This window comes from Solea senegalensis, linkage group LG4 (assembly GCF_019176455.1).
Source record: "Solea senegalensis isolate Sse05_10M linkage group LG4, IFAPA_SoseM_1, whole genome shotgun sequence".
Taxonomy (NCBI): domain Eukaryota; kingdom Metazoa; phylum Chordata; class Actinopteri; order Pleuronectiformes; family Soleidae; genus Solea; species Solea senegalensis.
Window position 1 is genome coordinate 4,526,551 of NC_058024.1, and position 23,838 is coordinate 4,550,388.

A 23,838-nucleotide genomic window follows, 5' to 3' on the forward strand; every position below is an offset into this window, starting at 1 on the left:
TTTTCAGTTTAGAGAGCTTTACCTTGAAATGTTTGACTTTTTGTGGCATCAGTATGTCTATATATATATATATATATGTATATATATGTATATATATATATATATATATATATATATATATATATATATATATATATATATATATATATGTATATACATACATATATACATACATATATACACAGACACAATAAAATGTATAGGAAAAAGGAAAAAAAAAACAGTTGCGGTCAAATGCTTTAGAATAATTTATTAGGATTTTAAAATTGAAACTGTCAGAAAAAAAAACAAAAAAAAACAGGAGAAAAGAAAAGCATTGCTGTAAAGCTTGGCAGAGGACAGCCCCAATCTTCAACTTTAACTGAGCTCACGTCGAGCAACAAGCTTCATTCAAAGCATTGGCCCTTTTACTTACATCAACACAAGATAAAAGACATCATTAAAATCAATATACAAGGGGAACAAGATCTTAAAACAGAAAAATATAGTTTCTTTTTTTTTCTGAAAATAAGTCTTAATGCCGCAGAATTATCCACACGTCGTCTGCTATTACCAATAATAGTACTATTTTCATTTGTAAGGTAAAAAATAACTTATTGCTTTATTGTAAGTTAAAAAGTTACAGTGTTGGTGTCCAGCAGTAGTTTTATGTCGTGTCCCAGGAGGTCTGACAGAGGAACCACTGGCTGATCAGGAAGTTTTCCAATGTGGGGAAAAGTCCCAACAAAGAAGCTGCTTGTTTTTGCAAATGTTTCATTCATTTTTTGTTTGTTTGTTTATTTGTTTTGTTTAGGTTTTTGTTTTTTTTTTGGGGGGGGGGCTCTTCCTGCCAGCCAGTGTCGTCTGTACTGAAGTCAGTCCTGTGTCAGAGCCGACTGGGAGCGAGACCCTGTTCGATTTGTGGTTCCCTGCCCAGACCCCCTCTTTTCACCACCACATGGAGCAGCAACTGTATATGAACAATATGTCAGTTCCAGAGGACCACAATTTTATCAAAACTAAAACAAAAACATTGGGAGAGAGAGGCAGGGGAGAGGAGCAGATGAGCCAAAATGGAACAGGGCGATTTTTTTTTTTTTCAGTACCAAAAACAAAGGCAATCGAAATGCTCAAATCGTTGCCAAAAAGTAGTTCCATATTACACCTTTGATGTTTGCGCACAACACTCACTTACTCACACACACTCAGACGCAACCACATGCACCTTCAATAGTGAAACGAGGACAGAACATGACCGTGATGTTTTCTACAATTGCTTCTCTGAGAATGTCCTTCATTTGTTTTCATTAGAAAAAAAACAAAACAAAAAAAAACAAAACAAAAACATTAAGAAGTGAATCGCACAAAAAAATATATAATATTTTCAAAAAAGAGGAAGTCAAGTCAACCCCTGACCGCAACCCTCCCCCCCCCAGTAAACCCCTGATTTCTCCTGTTTAAGGTCATGGTTCCTCCATCATCATCATCATCATCATCTGTAATCAAGGTGAAGATACAAGAAATCTGGGTGTTTCAACTTAAAAGTCAATGATGCTTCTTTTTTTTTTGAAAAAACAAAAAACAAAAAAGAAATAAAGAAGTAAAGCAAACAAAGTGATGACGTCATAACAAAAGCATTTTTTTTTTCCTTTTTTTAACTGAGCAAACATGGCAGGCAGGCGAACTCCTGGAAGCTGTCGACAGTTTTAGTCTCTCAGACGACGCTGGAGCGGACTGGCCAACGACGTACACATATACCATTATGCATACTGATAAAAGTAGTGAGATGACCACACAAAGTAGTAGATGACATCCTGCACGTAATAAACCCTTTCCAAACCAACCAATGGCATGCCAGCCGGTTCAGTAACCCCTACACCCCCACCCCCAACGTCTATGTACAATATCTTACAGGAAGACATAAAAACATTGCTTTAAAACCAATTACAGAATAAAATACCTTACAGATTATCATTATTATGTCATTATTAATAACAATATTACAAAGGTTTTGTTTTTAAAGACTACCAAAATATACATTTTAGTTGTTTTTTTTTCCATGTTTGTGTGAAGCTTGCGTTAAAAACAAACAAAAAAACGACGGTTGAATTTGTTCTTCGTTGTTAAAAATGTTTTTCCAGACAGACTTTTTGTTTTTTTGCCCCCTCCCTCCCTCGAGCCACTTCAGTAACAGCTTTCAATGATTTCATGATGAAATGACATTGACAATAACATTGAAATAAAATAACAATAATAATAACAACAACAACAACAACAATAATAATAACAATAATAATAATAATAAAGATAAAAACTCAATAGTCCTCTGTGTATTTGTCAAAGACGACAAATGTTTCCTCAGAGATTTTTCTTTTCTTTTCTCAGCTTCAAAATAAATGGATAACAGTGGGTGGAGTCTAGTTGTTCGACTATATGAGGACAAAGGAGGAGAGAGAGAGATAGAGAGAGATGGGGACGTTATGTTGAAGTGAGATTAGTACAGCAAAACAAGAGTTCAGGATTTAAAAAGATATTCAGTCGGTGGGTGGAGCCACAGGGAGCCCAGTGAGAGCGTGTGGCCAGCCAATCGGGTTGTGCCATCAGTGGGCAGCCAGTATTGTGATTGGCTCATCAGCAGAAGAGAAGCCCCTCCCATCTTCAGTGACTTGAGTCTTCTCAGTGGTAGCCATTAGTGAACGCAGTAGCAATCAGAGGGCCCTGAGGAGACACACACACACACAGAGGCTGAGTACACCGCCTATAAATACATGAGTGCATCCATGTGTGTGTGTGTATGCACGAGAGAGAGAGAGAGACTTACCCCTAGACCGTGGCTGAACCCTGTGCTGGGGGCGGGGCTAGCGGCGCTGATGTAGCTGCCGACACCTGAGTCCTGATTGGCTGCAGCATACAGATCAGCCATTGGTCCAGGGCTGCTGGTGCCCAGGAAACCAGCTGTGCGTGAAGGGGTGGAGCCTAGAGGAGATAAGAAGTCAAGCTTCAAGGCTTTGTACACACACACACACACACACACTCACAGTGTCTAAAAATATTTTTTTATTGGTCCAAGCACTCACTACCTGAGGCAAACATACAAATATGCACAAATAGACACGTAGTGTGTCTCAGTTTCTCACACACACACACACACACGCACACAAGTACACGTACCTCTAACTACTGCTGCAGCTGCAGCTGCCGCCATTGGTCCATACGCAGTCAGGGGAATGGCTGAGGGATTAAAACACACCAACTGAATCATGACACACTCCAGATGACGCGCATGTGAAATCGTTAAGTAACAATCTACAGCTCTGTGTCGACATCTGCTCACACATCTGCTGCCATCGGAGGAGAGAAAAAAAACCAACAGCTGCACCAATGACATGGCATCGAAATCTAGGCTCTTTAAGTGACACACAAAATAATCTTGGTGAGGAAAAATAAGGACGGCAAGATGCCACTTAGAGCCACTGGGTGGCAGCATCAACACAGAGCTGAAGAAGCTGCTTTGTAGGACAACATCCTGTCGCTACATGTAAAAAGGACATAAAACAAGTCTGAACTTCAGGACTCCTGACACTAAAACCTGTGCTTTTAAACTCAAACACCTCACATGATCAGAGGGGGCTGTACTGTACATGTGTGAGCACACATGTCCACTGAAGTCGCTCCAGGGTAATCATTTGGTCCCTAACATGTCAGAAAAAGTTGATCAGTGTTTTTCAAACCTGGGAGTGATGATATTCTCAAATGTCTTGTTAAGTTTAAATGAGTTCTTTGTTATATGGATCAAAGAAACCATACGATATTCACATTTAAGAAGCTGAAACATCTGAAGACTTCTTTAAATAATGAAAAAAAACAAACATCAAACTGATTAATCGATGATCAAAATAGGTGATTAATTTAGAAATTGATTAATAACTGATAATGCTTTAGCTCTACAGTACATATGTGATGATTCTTAGTCGTCATGGTTTAAATGCACCGCACATCATTTGACTTTCTCACACTACACCATATTTTATTTGACTGAAATGTTTCATCATGAAAGACAGATCAGGCTTAATTTAGCTTGGTTTTGTGTCCACAGGTCGACTATAGTCTGTGAATATTCTTTGATGTTGTATTTCTCTTTTGTCTCTTTCCTTGTGACAACAGCTGTAACCTGCGACGGCTGCTGTCACCTTGTCCTGATCTAATTTTCTTCTTCTTTTAGGGGTCACCACAGCGGATCATCTGCCTGCATCTTGTCCTATCACTTGTGTCATCTTCTGTTACACCAGCTGTCCTCATGTCCTCCTTCTACAACATCCATGAACCTTCTCTGCGGTCCTCCTCTTTACCTCCTGCCCGGCAGCTCCATCGTCAACATCCTTTGTCCAATATAATCACCGTCCCTCCTCCGTATGTGACCAAACCATCTCAACCTTGACTCTCCCCATTCAACCTGAGCGGTCCCTCGAATATTCTCATTTCTAATCCTGTCCATCCTGGTCACTCCCAACAGAGATCTCAGCATCTTCAGCTCTGCCACCTCCTGTGCCACTGTCTCCAAGCCATACATCATCTTGTCAAATGAAAATCAAATTTCTAGCATGCTGGAAAATGACAGGGGGTCTGTGGCGCAGGAGGAAGACATCGGTGGATCTTTATAAATGTTACACTTAGTGATGTCTGACCAAGAGCCAGTGAAAATGAGCAGGTTTACCTGGTTCTCCTTATGTCAACAGTGCATGATTGATGGTGTTCTACATATTACAAATTGATTAATGACATAAAAGAAATGTACATTCATGGCTCATAGTTGTGCTTATGGCAGCAAAGATGAATGTGTGTTAGAGCGTTGCTCGGGAAACCACGCAGGGATTTGCATCACCGCCTGAAATGAGGCAGACGAAGAAAACAATTTGCATGTTCACTTGTGTTCCCACTGACAATGTGTGTGCACGGCAGAGCATTTTTCAGAGGAAATGCTGATTAAAAAAAACATTCCCACTGGTCAAAAACATGTTTAAACCTGTGTTTAAATTGGCTTTTTCGTGTAGTGTGAATTTGGCTTTAGTGCAGGAGTAAGGAGCCACTAACCTGCCAGCTCAGGGGGGTGGGTTGATGCCAAGAGGGGGGTCCTCTCTAAATGGAATTCTGGAGACAGAGGTCAGAGAGAGAGAGAGGTTGGTCAATAGTCACTGTCAACCACAAAGCTGCACACACACTCAGAGACAATGTGGAAACACAGGCCCAAAAAGTTAAAAATCCAGGGGACAGGAAGGAGGGAGCAAAGGTAAGGGGGGAGAGAGCAAAATGAAAGGGTCTTACATCAATGCATAAATAAACACAGAAGAATAAAAGCGGAAACCAGGCAAAGCACAAACATTTCAGAGGAGAGTTTGAGACGTGGCGCGAGCAGCCAGAGTCGCTGCTGATGAATGTGACGTGCGTGTGCACGTGTCCGTCCGCGGGAGGGCTCGTAGTCGTACTGTAAACATGTGATTTCCTCAACAGCTGAATCAACAGAGTGGATAGAAAGTGTGAGATGATCACAGACGTACCTGGGAATTGATAAGTGTATCCAGGCGCGATCCCAGAGTAACTGCGGCTGGTGTAGGTAGTAGTCTGAAAACCTGGGTAGCCTTTAAAAAGACACAAAATCATCAATTATTTCCTTTAACGTCACACAAAGGGACGTTTTTGAGGAGACAGATCTTCTGGAAAACCGAAAAATGAGTCCAGAGATGCAACCTTCAATATAATATGTCATTAAAGTTTGTTTCTCAGTGCTAACTGGTAGCTTTTATGCTTAAATACTCTGATTAGTGATGAAAGAAAATCACCTTTGCCTATAAAATACTCATATTAGTCTGATCAATATAGTCATTCAGTTTTAACAATTTATACAAAGATTTAAAGAAACAGCATGGCTTTTAAGAAAAAGTTTATTGTATTCCTCCCTTTTCTTTTTTGTTTAGTTTATTGTATTCCTCCCTAGCTTGTTTCTTCCTGGAGAACTATTATGACATAGTGAATGTGCATATTGACAGATGTTATGTGGTCATCTTTGCATGTTGATGTTATCAAAACCAGTCTCCTAGCATGCATTTCCATCTGCTCTGATGCAGCAAGTAAATTCACATAAATTATAACGTCATATATACAGGTCCAGTACACCAGGAAACACATATTATAAATGCAGTGCAGCAGTTGCATTAGAGTATAGTGAGAAAGCCCGAGACCATGAATGTAAATGTAAACTGAGGTCAACTGGGGTCATCTGTTCACGAGACAAGGAGATTCAAATATTCTACCACTGTATTCAAGACCTGTTGAATTCAAGATCAGGATGTCCCGTAAACAATGTGTATGTCCTGATTACAAGATCACCAGCTGACCGTAGTAAACAAGACTCTCTGGATTCACTTCATAAGAAAAGTCTCTTCTTCAGGTGAAGAAAAACAATAAGACCTTAATTAATATTAGTCTGGTTTCCTCGTCCCTCTCCTCCTGCACCTGTATATAATATAATTCTCACATTATATCGCATATGCTAGAATATGCTAATGATGCAATATATCTACATTTACATCTATATCTATATCGTGACATGATACAAGATATTGTCTTAGATTTTGGATATCGTCATATCGTGAATCCTCCGGCATTAATGATGACAACAGTGCAGTGCAGTGTTAAAATGCCCAGCAGAGGGAGCCAATCAGCAACAAATGATATGAGCGGAGCACCGTTTTTTTTCCTTCTTAATTCCTCGTTTCAAGTGATTTTGCTCCATTGAGCACAGCTGAATCGTCCTTCAGACTGTGACCTCTAAATTTCACATGCACTGTGGTTTTGTTCATCAGCTCAGAGAATAATATTAACCAAATCAAGGCTTTTCAACATGAAGTCAACTGGATTCTGTGTAAGGAATACTACACAGCAGGAGATGCAGAGGATATTTTTAACATGAGGCGACTATGTTAAGGTTTATTATTGCACAAAGACACAGAGCACTGAAGTGATTGGAAAACCATAAATAAATATGTTATTACTGTCTCCTTTTCAAATGGACAGTAGATTTAATTATTGGAATTATTTCAAATAATTAAAGTGTTTAATTTATATAGTTTAACACATTATAATACTATATTAAACAAAATGACACTGATCTTACCCAGCATGCCAATGCCCAGCATGAAGGCATCCATCCCATAAGGCATCACTCTGGAGCGGCCTCTGGCCGAGCCTGTCGGCGTCATCACCTCCTTGGGCTGCGCTTTCTTACATTCCACCTGAAACATAAGAAACAAATGTTACCCACAACTGACAAATATATAAAGTAATACCATACAATTTATGTCTAAATGAAATAACAAAATGACATAAACTAAAATGCAGAAGAGATTCGATTCACTTTCTAACTGAAATCTCAAAGCTGAGGAGAATGTGTCGTTTACCATTTTGCTGTTGATCTCGTGGAAGTGGATCTCGCACACTTTCTCCACCACGTCCTCGTTTTCAAAGGTAACAAAGCCGAAACCTGGAGGACACACACAGATATAAACTCTTATTACAACACTGCACTGGAAAACGAAAACAAGGGTCAACTGAGTGCACGCGAAAAAAGGCCCCGATCCATGCTCCAGCCTTCATTAAGTCTCACACAGGCAGCTGCTCACCTCAGGCTCCATCCACATTAAACTATTTTTCAATTTTAGTTTCACCTTCTTCACGGTCTTATAACATAAATCCTTGTTCTTACTTTCCCTATTGTTGTTTTGTGTTCATAGTACTTTCTGAAACTTAGCAAACAGAATCTGCTTCCTGTTGACCTGCACGCTCACTTGATATACACGTGTCAGATACTGAGCTGAAACTTGTATCAGAAAACTTTTCAAATGGAAAATTTTCTTTTAATTTGAAATTTTTCATTATTTTATCCACACAAAGCTCCCAAAACGAAAGAGGACGTTGAGCATGTGATTACCGCCGTGTGTGCTGTGCACAAACCTTCTATTTTAAATAAGCCTTCATTTAAAAAAACATACCAAAACAACCTCCAAACATGAGACGAGAAAGGCGACAACAGCGGAAATAAGCGGCAGCGGATGCAAGCGCAAGAGAGGTGGAGCTATGATCTCATTTTCCCAAAGTAACATGTTTAGTTAGAGCTGTTTTCATGTGTGCAGCCCCTTAGCGTGAGCCTAGCATGGTTCAGCTGATATCATGGAGGAGTCTCTACTCCACCCTCCTGTTTTTCCTTCTCCTCACTTTCCTCACTTGTCTCATTAAGTTACATCTTCGCCCGTGAGGGCCCTGACCCTGCGCTGCGACCCTCAGTGGGCGCCGCACTTCTGACTCACTGAGAGACGACGGAGCCGAATGAAGCGAGGGGACGCCAGAGAGGACGGAAGACGAGAGAGAAAGTCTATTGAGAGACACAATCGAGCGCCACTGTGCCGCAGAGTTCCTCCTCTTATTCACGGGGGACAGGTGTGCGTGTCTCACTAACTGTGCTAGAGCGACGTTAACGCCCCATACGCACCTCTGTGTCTGTTGGTCGTTTTGTCGAACATGAGCATGGCGTCGTCGACCTGCGAGAACAAAGCAAAAGAAACAGACATGAGCAACAGTAGCAGCATTAACACACACACACACACACACACACACACACCATTACACAGCATGGGGTGCCATTGTCCCCTTTTTAGCATTAGAGTAAGAGGGGAAAGCAGATGGAGGACAGAGAGGGAGGGGTGACAGGTGACAAAAGAGAAACAGAAAAAAAATAAAATATACTATCTATCATCATGAAAAAAAGACGTGAATGTTCGTTGGAGGACATTCTTTCCCCACTCTTTGCTCTGTCCCTGTCTTCCTGCTTCTTTTTTCTCCCCACTCTCTTTTCATTCACCCTCACTCTGCTCTTTTTTTTCTTTTTTTTTCACCCCCTCTGCAAAGTTTACTATTCCCATGGAGACCATGTAAAGAATTTCAATTAGGAGAAACTTGCCCCCTTCCAATCCAAACTTGCTTCAGTGAATAGAACGGAGTGAAAAGAGGGCAAAAGAAGTGAACGCATGTGACAGACAGAAAAAGAGAAAAGGAGGACATGTTGATGAATAATGCAGTGATTAGGAAAAAAAATAGGTAAAGTTTTAAAATATAGCAGAGAAAATCCCTCTGTGAACATTTTGGATCAGAGAGGAGAGAACAAAGTGAACCGGGGTCTTTGTCAACACACTCTCCTTTTATTCTCCCTCCACTTTCCTTTCTGCACTCACTCCACTTGCTGCCCTATTCATATTCCTCCTCCTCCTCCCCCTCTTCACCCTGTTTCCTCCCTCCCTCTCCCATGTCCTTCACTGGCAGGAAAGTTAGCAGCTTCTGCTCTCCAGCTCTGATGGCATGAGGTGGTGAGACAGTGAAGCCAAGGCCTGGGAGGCCTGTCAAAACAACTTTTCAATTTCTCTTTGCTGTTGGCCTCATTCATTAAAAACCTTCCTTCCTATGTCACATGGGGACACGGGGAGTATCTGACCACATGGCTATTTCGATTAGGGCAGCAAGTACTGAAACTCAAACCAGTGTAACCTGAGTGGCAGAGGCCTCTGGATGAACCAAGTGGATATTGGTCTTAATGTCACCCATAAGAATTTCAACTACCATTTTGAATAGAGATGAGTCAATACAATACTGGTCACAGTCACTGGATTGGACAGGTACAAGTGTGAAACCCCACACAATCCAAAAATCCTATATATATTACATGCTTCACTATGCACAGACTGTAAAAATGTCAATAAAAATTGGTCACAGCATTTTAGCTGAGTCATGTTGTGGGCGGTTTATTTCTTCTTTATGGGAGAAGAATTATGTCTTTGAAATAGCTTGAAATGGCTACAGCACAAACGTGTGAGATATTGGTATCGGACATAGCCTGCAACCAGGCTCCGATTGGACCATAGTACCTGTCAATCATGCTGGGGCCCACTGATATTTGCCACACTTTATGTTTTAACATTTTGAAAACAAGCTCGATTAAGGAAACTAACATATGTTAATTGATATAAGGGTAAATCAAGTAAGAAAGAAAGCGTAATTTTCCAAAAGATTTACATTCAACAGAGCCAAGTGATGGCTCCAAAATATATTGTTATTTTGGGTTGGCTTCAGAGAATAAACCGGAAAATAATTCTTTTTCATATACAGTCTTTAGGATGACCAGGGCCCTCATTGTATTGCTCATCATGCTAAGTTGTTCGACCACAGAAATATAGCTGCTTGAAAAAAAGTGTCTGTTTAATTATCACGCCATATAAACATTGCAGTATTCAACATAATCGCATGTTTTCATTACATCATGCAGCCCTAACACACACACACACACACACACTTGTCTCTCTATAGTTGTGAGGACACAGGCTTTAAGGATTTCCCAACCACTTACCCTAACTTTAAACATCTCAAGACTATTGCCTAACCACAACCCTTACATTTTCACTTCATCCTAACCCAACCCTTAACCCTCAAAAACCAGCACCAGTCACTGTACATGTTGTGTCCCTTAATCACATTGAAATGAATTGTCCTTACTCCCTGCCTTGCTGCAGTATGACACTTTATTTTGTTAGCAGTCTGTCTTTGTTAACTAGAACACAACAATATTTTAACTTTAACCTTTGCTCTTGTTTTTTGTTACTTTTTAGTGTATATACTTGAGTATTTTGTCTAATTCCATCAACCAAAGGGCCAAAGGGAAATTATGATGTAAATTAGCTAATGGCTGTAATCTGGCATATTAGCATGTTGATGTTTCCTTAATGTGCAACGTCCCTGCTGAATTAAATAAATAAAGTTGCTTCTAAAAATGTGGCCACAATGTCAACATGTCCTCACAAGAACCATTTTCATCCCATGCGCGCGCACACACACACACACACACACATCCTCAAGCCTGATTGTGATTGTGTCTGTGTATGTGTACACACCTGTGCAAGTAAAAAAAAAAGTTCATTTATTTTTCTTTGCCAAATGATGAACATGGAGAGAAGATCAAAGTCGCTCCAGCACGGCCTCGCTGACCCTTTTAACTCCTCAACAATGTACAGCTTGGACACACACACACACACAGAGCTCCCCCTCCTCTCTCTGTCCTTCATTCACTTTTAAACCCCCTCCCTCTCCTTTCCTTTCCTTTCCCTTCCTCTCCTCTCCTCTCCTCTCCTCTCCTCTCGTCTCCTCTGCCTTCCGACCTTCCGGTCGTCCAAACTCAATGACACAGCAGAGAGCCAGGGAACAGGACAGTAAGTAGACAGCTGCGAGCCAACGTGCTATCATGAGACTAGAGTTACACACACAGCTAGCTTGCCTGTTAGCACTAGCGGCATCTATTCTGGGGGTTTAGCTAGCACAAAGTAGTCACTGGAGTTTTAAATGGCGCTACTGTGCCTATATATATATATATATATATATATATATATATATATATATATATATATATATATATATATATCTGTGTGTGTGTGTGTATGATAAAATAATTAACAGTCAAGCTAATATGGTTAGCCTAATTGTCTTCCATGAGAATACAAGCGTGTCCTGACTTGCAAACATGTTAGAGCTTATGCTGTGGTCGCACACCAGTCCCTTGCCCTTGCCAGAACCAATAAGAGGACAATCTCCAGTGTCCACTGCCCAGGGTGCTGTAAGACAATCTGATTGGATAGCTGCGGGGGTCTGAGATTGGCTTAGCAGCGGCTCAGTCCCTAACCGCTCAGCATGCAAGCAGGGAGTGAGGGAAAAGTTAAGGTCATATCCTTGTGAAGTTTCTCAGATGCAGCGACACCAGAGTGAACGGTGCCGCATTTAAAAATACCCAGGTTTTTAGCTCAGAACCATACAACCGCGTGTTAGCTGGCAAGTCCATCACACTTTATCCCAACATTATGAAAAGTGGCATGGTTCACATGTTTTCCCCCTGCTGTCTCCTTACATCTCCCCCTCTCTCTCTCTTTCTCACTCTGTCTCTCTTTCTCTCTAAACAGGCCAGCAGACAAAGTGTTCAGTCAAGCCTCCAAATCGCCAGCTCACATGGGTGAGTGGAGTCCTTACTTTTCCCGTCTGCCCTGTCCACATGCTGCACTTTTCATTTTATCCACTTCTTCCTTCACTTTAGTGCTGCAACTCATTCTCTTGATTCCAGTTTAAAGGACAGACGCAGGATAAACCGCAAAAACAAGGACGTCCTTTGGTTTTAACATACAGTAACTGCCAGTGTGACTGAAATGCTAAAACTGTAATTGCCAAATCATGATTTCCAGTTAAAAAGACATTTCTTGGATACACAGAGACACTACTTTCAATTATGGGAGGGAGAGGGGCAGTGTTGTCTTAGCTCTTCACCAGGTTGAGGGAGATCACAAGACCTTCACTTCAGGATTCAGACTCAGTTCTCATACAAACACAGCTCCTGTGATCTCACTGGTCCAGAGACGAGCGAAATCAACTCAGATTTGTTCAGTTAGGAAAAAAACAAACACGAGCATATGCCTCTGACTCGGGCCAAAACACCTGACGTGTCCACTGAGACACCGTTTCTGTCTAATTACGTTTGCGCAAGTGTGTCTTCAGAAGTACACTTCAAAACAAAATAAACTTCGGCACGTATCAAAGAGTTGCAGAAAATGCATAGTGCATTCTGTGTTTTCCTTCTGCGAGGCGGTGCCAGAGTATGAAAATAAACAGGGCATTGAGTCCTACTCCGTCCAAACTTGCCCCTTGTAACCGGGCTCAGATAATAAACAAGAACTACCTCCTGCTGAGCAGGAATGCACAGTGGGATCGGCACTGTCCATAATAGAGCTTTGGTCTCACGTGTGCAAACAGTCTAAATATCCCCTCATCCTGTGGGGAGAACGTTGTCTTAGATCGGAGTGTGTGTACTCAATGCTGCAGTCACTTTGACTGAATGTGCTCAGCAACACTGACACAAGTCACAACCTCATCCACCTTGAAATAAACCATGATCCACGACCCCCCAACTACAAACACATTATGTAAGAAATGTATTAAGTCACCAGGACTTGTCATCAAAGATTAACGTGTTCAGATGAAAGACTGCTAACAACGGCAGTTTTATCCCATTAAAACTTTCATTTACAACAGCTTTGAAATGTATTATAGGATATCAGCAAATGCGCTACCTACACCTGCCACGACATGAGTATGCAAAACATTACGTTGATTTCCCTACAGAAGAAACTCAATGACCTCTGCAGTTGGGCGCAGGGAAAAATTATACACAATACAAACAAAAAAATATTATATACAATCACTACCAATGTATCAGCATATCAGATATGGGCAAAATGTTTAATATCGCGCATCCATAATTTTGAGTTTATGTAAGCTAACTCTCACATATACTAACTAATTGTATTGTTGCCTCATCGTGTGACGATGCTGCTCCGAGCAGAAACACTTACACTTTCAATCTCCGCCCTGTTGCTAACCAGCAAAAAAACAACCAAATAGATTCAATCCTTTAAAATGAAACACACGGTGGTGAGACAATTATGTATGTGTATGAGTATGTGTATAAACACAGTGTGACACCAGGTCTGAGGGCAGATCCTTCTGGTAACCCATGACAGCCTCAAGTCTGGGAAGCAAGGTGGCAACACTGTCTAATATTTCGACTTTAAGACTTCAGCACCTGTTTTGAAAACTAACGTTGGCAGTTTTTCATACAGTATTTAACATATTTGAACTAGTACCTGAAATATGGCAACACCCCAAACACGAGACAGGGGCCAGCTGAGAGACAAACAGAGCCAGACACGAGGCAGCAGGAGCTCCGAGCTGTTAATTTCTTCCAAACCATTAGGCCCACATCCTGAAGCAACGCTCATTTTCAAACACTCCTGCTCGCCAACAGCAGCGAAACCGCACACTTAATGTTTGCGACAAGTGGACCACTGGCTGTGAGCCGGACTGTCTGTCTGTATCTGGACAAATGTGCGCGGGCCACTGTCACACTGTTTCACGCACACACACACACGGCCTTCTTTCCATTCATGCAAATACACACTTCTCGAGCATTTTTTAAAGGAAAAGGGGGGAAAAAAACACCACTGGGTTACAGCGGGACAATGGGCAAAAGCAGGTCACCACGGCAACAAGCTGAGAGGGAAAGGCGCCGGGTTTGTGGCTGTATGGGGTGTGGGGGGTGTATGAGGTAGTCATTTTGGATAAAGTTGGTGGGGGCAAGCTGTTACAGGAGCAGCTGTTGCATTTGATTAGTAGATTGTGAAGACTCTGAACCTTATTACCCCCCCCACACACACACACACACAAGTGTAGTTGGCTAAAAAAGTGACCCAAAGCAGCATTTCATGCATGATGGTGACTTCCATACACTCACGCCCCATCAGATTGGTGTTTTTTCCCCTTCACAGCCACTTTTCTTCCTCACTATCTCAACATTCCTCCTTTTCTCTGCCCTTCAACCCTTTCAGAGTTCCCCTCCCTCTGTCTCCATGGGGGGCTGCTTCTTCCCTTTCAGTCCCCCGCCACCTTCCTCTTCTCTTCCCCTCCTCTCGCTGCTATTTCTCTTCCTCCCTCTGCCCGGGCCCACTCATCTGTCTCCACAGCATGGGTTTGCCTTTTCACCAAATTTCATTCAAAGGAGCTTGAGCAGGACAAATGTGGAAGCTAAAAACACTGAAGATCTGACTGAAAACACAGCAAAAAAAAAGAACTAACAAAAGAGACAAACTAACAAACTAATGCTGTAGATGGCAGAGCAGGCTATTGATGGACATACAGGTTTTTCTCGAGCTCAGTCCTGTCTTTCACTTTCAACATCTGGACTTTTTCTCACCGCTTTCTGACTCTGGCCCATTCCAAACCTTTTGTCATGCACTGACTGAAACCAACAATGACTGAATTAAAGGGTGTAAAACAATCACGTCTCTGTGGATTTGCTAATGAAACATGTCAGAGGCATACAGCCACAGCCAAGCGACGGGGACAATTTATCAAAGGTCCATTAGAGCAGCGATTTCCCAACAAGAGTTGCCTGCTCTCCAGTGGTAGCATCTGCGGTTGCCCACCGGTGGGTGGGTGGAAAGACCATGTAGGAGCACGACTAATTTGACGGAACTTGATTAAAATGAGTCCACACACTGAGTCAGCGGTAACACCAACATCAATACCACAGAGGGAACACGTTAGTAAGTGCAGGAATAGTGAGCTAATTGTGCACGACGCAAACGGCTCATCACTGAAATTAACAACTTGTATTAATGTGTAATAGATTCAATCAGAGTCCTGAAACGAATAAGAAGAAGAAGAAGAAGAAGAATATGTAATGGCTTTTCACAGAACAGATGTCTACACTGGGTGACTGTAAAATCCCAGTTACACTGTAACTTTGACTGATGTGTTGTTGTTTTAATCGAGTGAGGGGGTACGAGGGAGTCAAAGTACAAATCAGGTGCGTTATATGTGTGAAATGCTTCACTGCATCCTGTCCTCGTCTCCTCACTCGTCCTTTCAAAACAACCGCAATCAGAATGGAACCGAAAAAATCAATCAATAAGTTGATCTAACGATGCACTTCATCTCTTCTTATGTGTATTATTGTGTTTAAACATTTTGTCTCATGAAGAACACTGAGCATTATTATTATTATTATTAGTCAGTAGACTACATCCATGCTCCTAAGTTTCTGTTTTAAAAGTGCAGGTGAAGGTGAACGCTGCAGCTGAACGTCCCTCATCTCACTCTCGTTCCTTTCAAGTGTGTTGGAGAACTAATGTAGCCTTCAGTTAGCATCAAAACTCAAAAGATGTTAAGTGAATCCCTTGCGGGCTACTGTAACAACACAGTGGTACAAGACGGCAGCCACCGTGGAGCTGAACCAGTGCTGAATATAAGCATGAAAGGCTCATTCTGGGGCAAAGAAAAACAGCGATCCATACAATCAGGTGACTGAACATTAAGAAAAGCATAATTAGCATAATTATTTTTATTCGGAATGCACACTACTGGACTTCTTGTCAATATCTGATATCTGTATATGTACACAAGATGATACCATAATATCCAGATGTGTCCCTGCCGCCTGCTCCGCCTCGGCATTTTAGGTCCAAAATCAAGGAGACGTTTAAAAACGCTACTGGTTCCATTTTAGTTGTAAAACTCTGTAGTTTTAAAATTAAAACAGTCGCCAAATGTTAGGGATGAGTAGTTGAAATAGTTAGATGACTGAAACAGGTGACGTGACAAGAGTTTTTCATCTAAAACAGGTACAATTTGGCAAAAGTAATTCTTAAACTAACAAACAATTCTGTCACTTTATAATGGATACAGCAAACTAAACCACAAATCACCACAAATCTATTCAAAAGATCACCCTTGTAACAAAAGAGGTTTATATCTGTGAAAAGAAAACCAGAGAAGGTCGCAAACAGCTGCTGAGGAGACAGAAACCTGTCGCCAGCGGTGTGATTGCTACAAAACAGATGCCAGATTTGTGGGGCTTACCTTTCCAAACTGGTCAAAGTATTGCTTCACATCTTCAATGGTGGTATTGACTGACAGCCCGCCGACAAAGATCTTCTTTGTCCTGGTCACCAACTAGAAACAGAGGAAGAAGAAGGCATCGTTTACCACTAATCACATTAGGCCAGAGGGGAAGATGCCAGTGATAAAGAAATGTAGTGTTTGGTTGTGTTTATCTAATCTATGGTTCCGTCAAGCGCTTCTGGCCATTTGAACTGGTTCAGTTTAGGTCTGTCGCTTTGATTGATTGAGGACTGCAGGTATGTATTATTTCTTTTTAGAGCTGCAACAAATGATTATTATCTATAATCAATTAATCTGTCCATTCATTGTTTTATTTGTTTTTTATTAGTGTCTCCCAAACCTGGAATTGATGAGGTTTCTCAAATGTCTAGTTTTCATTGTCATATTGTGCAAAGAAACCAGACGAAAATCAAATTTAAAAAGCTTTGCGGAAAAAACACATCGATGAACAAAGTAGATGACAATTAATATAGTAATCAATGAATAATCGATTACTCGTTGCTGCCCCACTTCTTTTATTCAAGTGCGTGTCTGTGGGGGAGATGTTGGCTGCTGGCGGTCAGATTGCACGAGTGGGGGGATTTGGGTAAGGTCAGAGTTCAGTGTGAGGGCTGGACAAGTGGATTGGCGCTCTTCTTCTGGTCATGTCTGCGACTAATCCCACTGACTGATTAGTAAAGACACATGACACATTAACCCCCTCCGTGGTGCACTCACCTTAGGCTGGGCCCGGCGTGGAAACGCCACTTTTGGGTCAATCTGTAGGAGAAAGATGAGAAGAAACCGGGTTAAAAATCACATTTAAAAAATAAAAGATGTGAAAACACATTAGTGTTAATGATGTACATATTCCACGAGGCTCTAATATGAATTTCATTGCCATTTTTACTGTGCGTGATGAACTGTGATGATTGCAGCATTACTGCATTACAGTTTAAAGATTTTGTTTTTTTATCTGTTTTATTTATTGGTATTTACTTGATGTCGTCCGTTGAACTTCAGCCGTGTATGAATACAAAGTCTAACTTTTTTCGATCATAAGTAACGATTTCCAATTTCTTTTTCCCTTCCAACTTCACTCCGACACAATCTGGGCTTGGCCTGCACATTTTATGGGGTAATAAAATACAGAGTTGACCATAAAGTATTGAAATAACAGCATCTACATTACTTATACAAGCCATGCATTAAAATATGTTGTGTACATATATATATATATATATATATATATTTAGTTTGCCAAAAAGTAATTTAGATACATATTTTATCTACATGGCATCAGCCAGACATTTTACTTATGTTTGGGGGTCACTAAGATACTAATAGCTTCCATAATAAGTGTCGTACTTGCTCAAAAACAGTAGGGTTGCAATGATTCATTTATTATTAATCAATTAGTAAATTAATCATCAACTTTTTTGATAAGTAATTAATCAGTTTGCTTGTTTTTTTTAATAATAAAAACAAGCACTCTGGTTGTTCTTTGCTCCAACTCCAATTAAAACTGAATACATTTGGTATGTGGGCAAAACACAACATTTGAGAGCTTCATCATTAATCAACAATGTTCAACATCTTCTGGACCAAACAACTAATTGGCAGATTAATCGAAAAGAATCTGTTTGCTGCAGCTAGAGATGACGTGATAACACTTCTTTCAGGCCTTTAAAACCACACATTTGTTTTAACAACTCATCTGTGCTGAAGCTATTTCAGTGTTGACTGTCTGTGCATGGTGAAACATGCCATATACAGGATTTTTTGGATTGGTTGGATTGTAAATTTGTATCTGATCCAGTGATTTTCACCAGTATCGTATCACTCATCCCTAGTTGCGGCCCTGAAGAACAGACAGTAAATTAAACTTCTTATGTCACCACCTATCACAGATGTAAAGACTATGGAAATCTATTGTACTTAATCATGCGTCCTTTACAACTAGGGAACTCTGACATCACACACATTAGAAATAATGTCAGATAAAAATGTTCTTTTATGCTAATAAATCAGGGCAGGATGATCCAAAAGGGTCTGAAAACTGAAATCAAGTCCTTTTCTAATGTGTCCTAAGAGACTTGGAAGTTCACCCTGCTTAACTTTCTTTAAAAAACGACACTCAATCTCTGTCTGCTCTGGGTATGCGAGTAGCTGATCCTGTGCTAGTGCAAAGTGAGTTCCCCCCTCTGGGCATCAATGAATTATCACACTGTTAACAAACCAGAATTAGTTACTACACTGAGCCTTTAAGTCTCAACTTGAATTCGAAGGCCTGCAGCTCCAGAAATAGAGTGAGTATGCAAATCTGTCAGGATGTATAGTAGCCCCTTGTTTACGCAAGCCTCAAAAAATCCACACGCACCAGCCAAACAAACAGGCATAGGCACCATACACACACACACACACACATGCATACACTCTCTGAGTTGAGACACAACTAGACAGTGTGGACTCAAAACTGAACATTTAATATTCTGAATATAATTCAGGTGGATAAGTATGGTTTTCTTAAATCTCACACATCCACACAACCCCCCCCATTTTTGGATTAGCTAGATTTGTCTGTATCCATATTTCTCCTTAGTGGAATGTGGCAGCAGTGGTCAAGGTTACAGATAAAATTAGAAGCAAATGAGTTTTGAATGAGCTGGCCTTTAATAACGCTAAACATGCAAAGCCCGGCCTGGCATTTTAAATTTGTGTGGAATCTCGTGTTATTCTCACCCGCGCCGACGCGAGAGATGATTTTAGGTCACAGGACCTTGTGGTGTATTATGGTCTTAGACTTCCATCTTTGTTCTAATAATTGGATGTGTGAAGAAAAACCCCTTGTGTCTCACACGGCCGCTATCAGAGGTGTTGAACTGATATTGCCAACTAAAAGGAGCCTATGAAACCGCCAGGAATAAGCACTCACAATGTGATCAACATACACAAATCAAGGGAGGGCATTGACTCCATATCCTGTCGATCCTTTCATCCCTTTTCGATTATGATTCCCCGCCTCTGACGACAAAGCCTACAGATAGCCTATGAGGACCTTTAAGTGGCACTGATTTACCGTCGCTCCGAGAGGGTAACTAAGACGCAGCTGCGGCGTCCTTGGGAAGGATGGCAGAAGGACTTTGCACCTTGAAGTGGGACACAAAGACATGAAGAGTCATGTCACCTCCAGCTGGTCCCAGCACAAAGACGTGAGTGACAGGGACACGTCGAGACAAAGCCAGTGACTATCAGCAACTCACAAACAGCAGCAGCACGGCACTGGATCTGTGTTTAATGGGCCAGAGGTAGCATAATATATGGATGTGTAGCTTCACGCTGTACAGTAATCAACACAGTGACGTACTCAGTCTTCACCCTTCAGCAGAAAAACCAAGCAGAAGAGGGGGGAAAAGACACAGTGGCTGTCAATGACAAGTGCAGCTCCTTCAATCTACTCGGTACGATTCCGTCAACCCCTGGCATTGTTTCTGCATTGTACCTTCATCTTAAGACATGGATAAATAGAGAACGAAAAAAAAAAGCTGTAGTACGTCAGAAGCTGCAGTGACCTCTGTGGCATAACACAATGACAGAATCACAGTGGAACACTGCTCCACATCATCCCCACTTATTATTGTATTGTGCTACTTTCATATTTACACTCACAAAAGCAACATACATTCTAACAGGACGGCCGAAAAATTAGGAAAACACACAACATCCGATAATGTACCGGTGATAAATAAACATTTAATATTTAACTATGTGGTGTTGCTGTTTATTCTGGTTTGGGTTCAATGCTAACATAGATCCAGACAGTAAGTAGCTTATGCACTCACCGAAAAACAAGAAATGTGGGTTTTTCCATTCCAACAACATGGTTTTATTCCAAAAAATATAGAAAATAAAACTCTTAATGCCCTCCTTTAAACATTTTCATGAATTTCAACCTCCTTTACCACCTGGATTGTCCAAATAAATAATAAAAATGTCAAAACAACGTAAAAAAAAGAAAGAAATATTCTCATACTTACAGATATTTTTCCAATTATCACGATAAAATGTGAGTTAATTAACTTTTTCTCCTGTGTGAACAGAAGGGAAAAAACACTGGGGCAAAATCATCAGCACAATATTGATATCGGCTGATATTGGCTATAAGATGTATTACCGAATAGCAGCAAACACACCAAGATCCCCTCCATATGACTACAGACTAAAACACTGGGCTGATTAGGCTGTTACCTCCCTATCTTTTAACTGACTTGACTTTTCTTACATTAATAGTGAAGAAAACTATATTTCAATACATTATTTTCATTGACTTATTGCTCAGCTCTAATTCTAACTCCAACCGCTACGTCTCACATTCATCCTCACTTAACAAATCCGTCTTGTTGGGGAAACAGAGGCAACCCCACGGTTACATTTCCTCGTGTTCAGGTTGGCCCACCTGCCTTTGACTGCTTTAACAAGACGAGCGCACGGGAGCTGCTCTGAGGTGATTATGTGGCAAAGACACAGGCCGTGATTTGAAGGCGACAGTGGTCGGAGACCAACTCAAACATCTGACACAAGGCTGCAGTCATATAGCAATCGCCACCACTAAATACACCAATATATTCATATAACAGAAATATATGTGTTCACAAACTGAAACATGCAAGAGCCTTTCACCAATTTAACATGGGGGGGGGGCTTTTTCTTTTTTGAAAAACTGCCTCTTGAAAGATCCATTTCCTCTTCACCTATGCTTGGAAACACAAATATTTTTCCTTGAGAACTTGGATTTTTGGGTTTTTTCACCTAGAGAGCAGCACAATATGGTCCAATAACCATATTATTGCAGTCAATTTAACTGTGATCCAATACCAAATTGGTATTTTCTTACACTTAACTGTCATTTTAGATTTTTGGGCCAGTGAGTTTGCACTGCAGAGTGTCATAATGCTCATCATCATACAAAATGTACCACGATTAAACAAGACTCTGCCAAGGCTTAAACCAGGGGTGTCAAACTCATTTTTGTTCAGGTGCTACATACAGTACAATTTGGTCTCAAGTGGGCCAGACCTGTAAAATAATAGCATGATGACCTATTAACAACAAGAACTCTGAATTTTTCTCCTTTGTTTTACATTTAATGAAGGATATTTTTTTTACAAAACATGGAATTTCTTGATAAATATAAGTGAAATTTCAACAATATAATGCCTAAATTTACCATTTACACATCACACTGGATCTATAAAGGCACACACATTTAGTCTGGTATCTGGAGGTGAAAAATATTGTATTTGACATTACGTTTAGATTGTGATCGTAATGTGAAATTTTAACAACTTCATCCTGTGGGCCGGATCGGATCCTCTGGCGAGCCATTTCTGCCCCCCGGGCCGTAATTTTGACACCCCTGGTTTAAACACTCCTCCTCACCTGCATTTTACATGGCAGCACCTGAACTTTTTATACTCTGATCTAGTGGATCCAAAAGACTTTATAGAACTGTACCTACATACATCTATTACCATCTGACATCAGCACGACAAAATTCATCCTGATCTTGTGGAGGTGTCACTGAGATCAATCTGGATCTGGATCACATCCGGATTTTGCGTCTGGCTGGTTTTTGATTTTTTTTTGGGAACATACTTGGGTGATCACCTGCCCTTCACACAAAAAATCCAATTGATGTGCCAAAAACTGTCGAACAGAAGTTGCTAACAGTAAGACAAACATCCTTGGTGGGGGTAAATATGCACCGTCCTTCCATTTGGATCACTTGGTGATTTTGGTGATTTTACTTTTATCTGTGCAGCCCTGTATAATAAAGAGTGTTATTGAAACTAGACAGTAGTAGCAGTATAAGAATTTTCTTGCCTAGTTAAAGGAATACTTTACCGATTAGCATTTAGCTTTGTATTACTAGAATAGGGGTAGCATTCTTGATAAATTGTGCTTCCCAACCTGATGAGAAATGTTTTCTTTGTTTACGTGCCCACCAGTGACACTCGGTCCCGTTAGCGTAACTGTTAGCAAAGATGGAGGACACTGTTTACATTCTGGGAATGAGGTCCCGTCCCCTTACAAGTGGGTCTAAAAAGTTTGGGATTAGCGTTACAGTTTCAAGCCTCGGACCAAGTGTCACTGGTGGGCACGTACCAAAGAAAAGAATGACGATGTTTCTCCACTCAGGGGAAACTGAGGTTCGGTAGCACCATTTTTCAAAAATACTACCCCTGTTCTAGTCAAACAAAGCTAAATGCTAATCGGAGAAGTATTCCTTTAAGTAAACACCTACACATTCATATGTAGAAACAATAATTGTTTTATTACATGATAAAATAAGAAATATTATACAAACCTAACAGAAATGATCTCATACTACACATGTTGAGAAAGCACTTTAATGTCATAGCTCTCAGGATCATCTCCACTAGGTTAGGCCTAATGCAATACCTGTAGTAGTGCTACTACAGCTACGGTCATGCCATGCGGTTAAAAAAAAATCATTCTACTTCAGCGAAGAAACAGAATATATATCTAACGTGACTTCTACATCTGGCTGTACTCACAGGAAGGCAGAATCAATGAAAACTAGAGCATCTATCAGACTGACAGATTAGCCTCGAGGAAGACTGACGGGCCACAAAGCAAAAAAAAAAAAAGTTAAAAGGACTTAGTCAGATCACTGTTTGAAACACTCAGAAATAGCTCATCAAAGGTTTGACGGTACAGAGGAAACTCTGCGATGTAACAATCCCAGTCAGGCTGGACAAAACTATGACTAACTCCTCAAGAACATGAAGCAAGGAAGACAAAGGTACAGTCACTCCTCTCAGGTGGAGTTATGACTGAGTGTTCACAAAAGTGGTCTGACTGACGTCCGGCTCCGTGACGTCCGACCTCGGCTCAGACTAAGCAGCAAAGTGACAGCACAGGCTACAGTATGATTTTTTTTTTGTTTTTTAGTGGTTTCACTTTCAAGACTAATCTACGACCAATAGTCACCTCACGTGGCCCAGCGCGTCCACCAGTGTTACAGACTGGAAAACAAACATCAAAACAAGAATGAAATCAATGGATGGAGACAGACAGATAGAGATCAGATAGATAGATAGATAGATAGATAGATAGATAGATAGATAGATAGATAGATAGATAGAAGCACAGCAGGAAAGAGAAGGCACTCATTTGTAAAACAGAGTCAGCCCATGAGAAAGTGGGCCTGTCCAGTGTAGCGGTGCAGTGGGGCCGTCCCAGCAGGCAGCCCCTCTGATTCCATTA

The 23,838-nt window shown here is 40.9% G+C and overlaps 1 protein-coding gene across 2 annotated transcripts in view; it reads right to left on the minus strand.

Annotated features, from left to right (window-relative positions):
* Nucleotides 1-235: 235 nt before the first annotated feature.
* The window catches only part of LOC122768127 (RNA-binding protein Musashi homolog 1-like), a 31,830-nt gene continuing 8,227 nt past the window's right edge, over nt 236-23,838 (minus strand). Inside the window, exons 5-14 of one of the 2 annotated variants that reach the window (XM_044023881.1) lie at nt 17,287-17,328; nt 16,528-16,620; nt 8,522-8,570; nt 7,434-7,516; nt 7,151-7,268; nt 5,535-5,615; nt 5,071-5,127; nt 3,151-3,210; nt 2,801-2,955; nt 236-2,697 (exon numbers count right to left, since the gene is read on the minus strand). In XM_044023881.1, coding sequence (XP_043879816.1) covers nt 2,656-2,697; nt 2,801-2,955; nt 3,151-3,210; nt 5,071-5,127; nt 5,535-5,615; nt 7,151-7,268; nt 7,434-7,516; nt 8,522-8,570; nt 16,528-16,620; nt 17,287-17,328 — 780 coding nt within the window. In that variant the 3' untranslated portion in view covers nt 236-2,655. Of the gene's footprint in view, nt 2,725-2,800; nt 2,956-3,150; nt 3,211-5,070; nt 5,128-5,534; nt 5,616-7,150; nt 7,269-7,433; nt 7,517-8,521; nt 8,571-16,527; nt 16,621-17,286; nt 17,329-23,838 lie in introns of both variants that reach the window. The other variant, XM_044023880.1, reaches the window with a different exon arrangement.